The 1,157-nt window shown below is 42.8% G+C and overlaps 1 protein-coding gene across 1 annotated transcript in view; it reads left to right on the top strand.

Annotated features, from left to right (window-relative positions):
• The window catches only part of LOC104720069, a gene marked incomplete at its 5' end in the record, with an annotated part of 13,286 nt that overhangs the window by 7,369 nt on the left and 4,760 nt on the right, over positions 1–1,157 (top strand). The window contains 3 exons of the mRNA XM_010438039.1: positions 6–38; positions 161–383; positions 478–1,147. Of these exons, the coding sequence (XP_010436341.1) occupies positions 6–38; positions 161–383; positions 478–1,106 (885 nt within the window). The remainder of the gene's footprint in view (positions 1–5; positions 39–160; positions 384–477; positions 1,148–1,157) is intronic.

Below are 1,157 nucleotides of genomic sequence, written 5' to 3'. Positions count from 1 at the left end.
ATGAAAAACTCATTGAAATGGCATATGAAAAGAGCAAGGTAAATTCCTTTTTCTCCTCAAGGGGTTCACATTGTTTCGCTATTGCTCCTTCGTCCTGTTCGCTTTTCTGATTTATACCAAGTTCATGTTCTGATTATTATATACGGATTATATTTTGCAGGCAAGTCGGCGTCACCACTCCGCAAGTGTAAAGAGTTCGGCTAACAAGATATCAAAGCAGGCCGCATTTGCTTTTGTGAAAAGGACGCTTGAAAGATGTCGTCAATTCGAAGAGACAGGCAAAAGTTGCTTTAGTGAGTCCACGTTTAAGAATATCATCATTGCCGGGTTGACACAACTTGAAGATAATTCCACGGACAAGGAAGATATCCTATCAGCTACGAGTATGATATCGTTTTTGCCTTACAGAACTGTGAACTATGTTTTCGAATCCACAAACTCTCTGTTAATTTGAACCTCTCTTTTTTTCTCTGGCAGCACCCATGGGATCGCAACCAAGCTCATCACTGGTATTGCCAATGACGCAGAGCACGGAGAATCATGCCAATTCTTCTGAAAATGCCTTATGGGAAGGCAAAGATGAAACTATGTGGTCAAATAGAATGAAGAAGAGGGAATTGCTGCTTGATGATGTGGGTGGGGCACCACTTTCAAGCAGTACGAAAGGAAAGAGAAGTGAGAGGGACAGAGATGGAAAAGGGCAGGCTTCTTCGTCAAGAGGCGGGGGCACTAACAAGATCGGTCGGCCTGCACTTGTAAATGCCAAGGGTGAACGGAAATCAAAAACAAAACCGAGGCAGAAAACAACAGCGATATTTTCTTCTTCTGTCAGTATCGTGGAGCAAACCAGAACATCATTGCCCAAACCAACTAACAGCAACAACAGCGGGTATAGTAACTTGGAGACACTGGATGAGTCAGAGCCTCTTGACCTATCTCACCTGCAGATACCAGACGGTTTAGGTGGTCCAGATGATTTTGATACACAAGCTGGAGATCTAAGCTCATGGTTGAACATCGATGACGATGCATTACCAGATACTGATGATCTCCTTGGACTTCAAATACCCATGGATGATCTTTCAGACTTAAACATGATGGTATAAGCTCCCTCTCTTTTATTTCTGTATAGTCTCGTTTGTTATACCATTAGCGAT

This window comes from Camelina sativa, chromosome 10 (assembly GCF_000633955.1).
Source record: "Camelina sativa cultivar DH55 chromosome 10, Cs, whole genome shotgun sequence".
Lineage (NCBI taxonomy): Eukaryota > Viridiplantae > Streptophyta > Magnoliopsida > Brassicales > Brassicaceae > Camelina > Camelina sativa.
The sequence above is the reverse complement of the archived record's forward strand: the minus strand, read 5'-3'. Positions and strand labels throughout refer to the sequence as shown.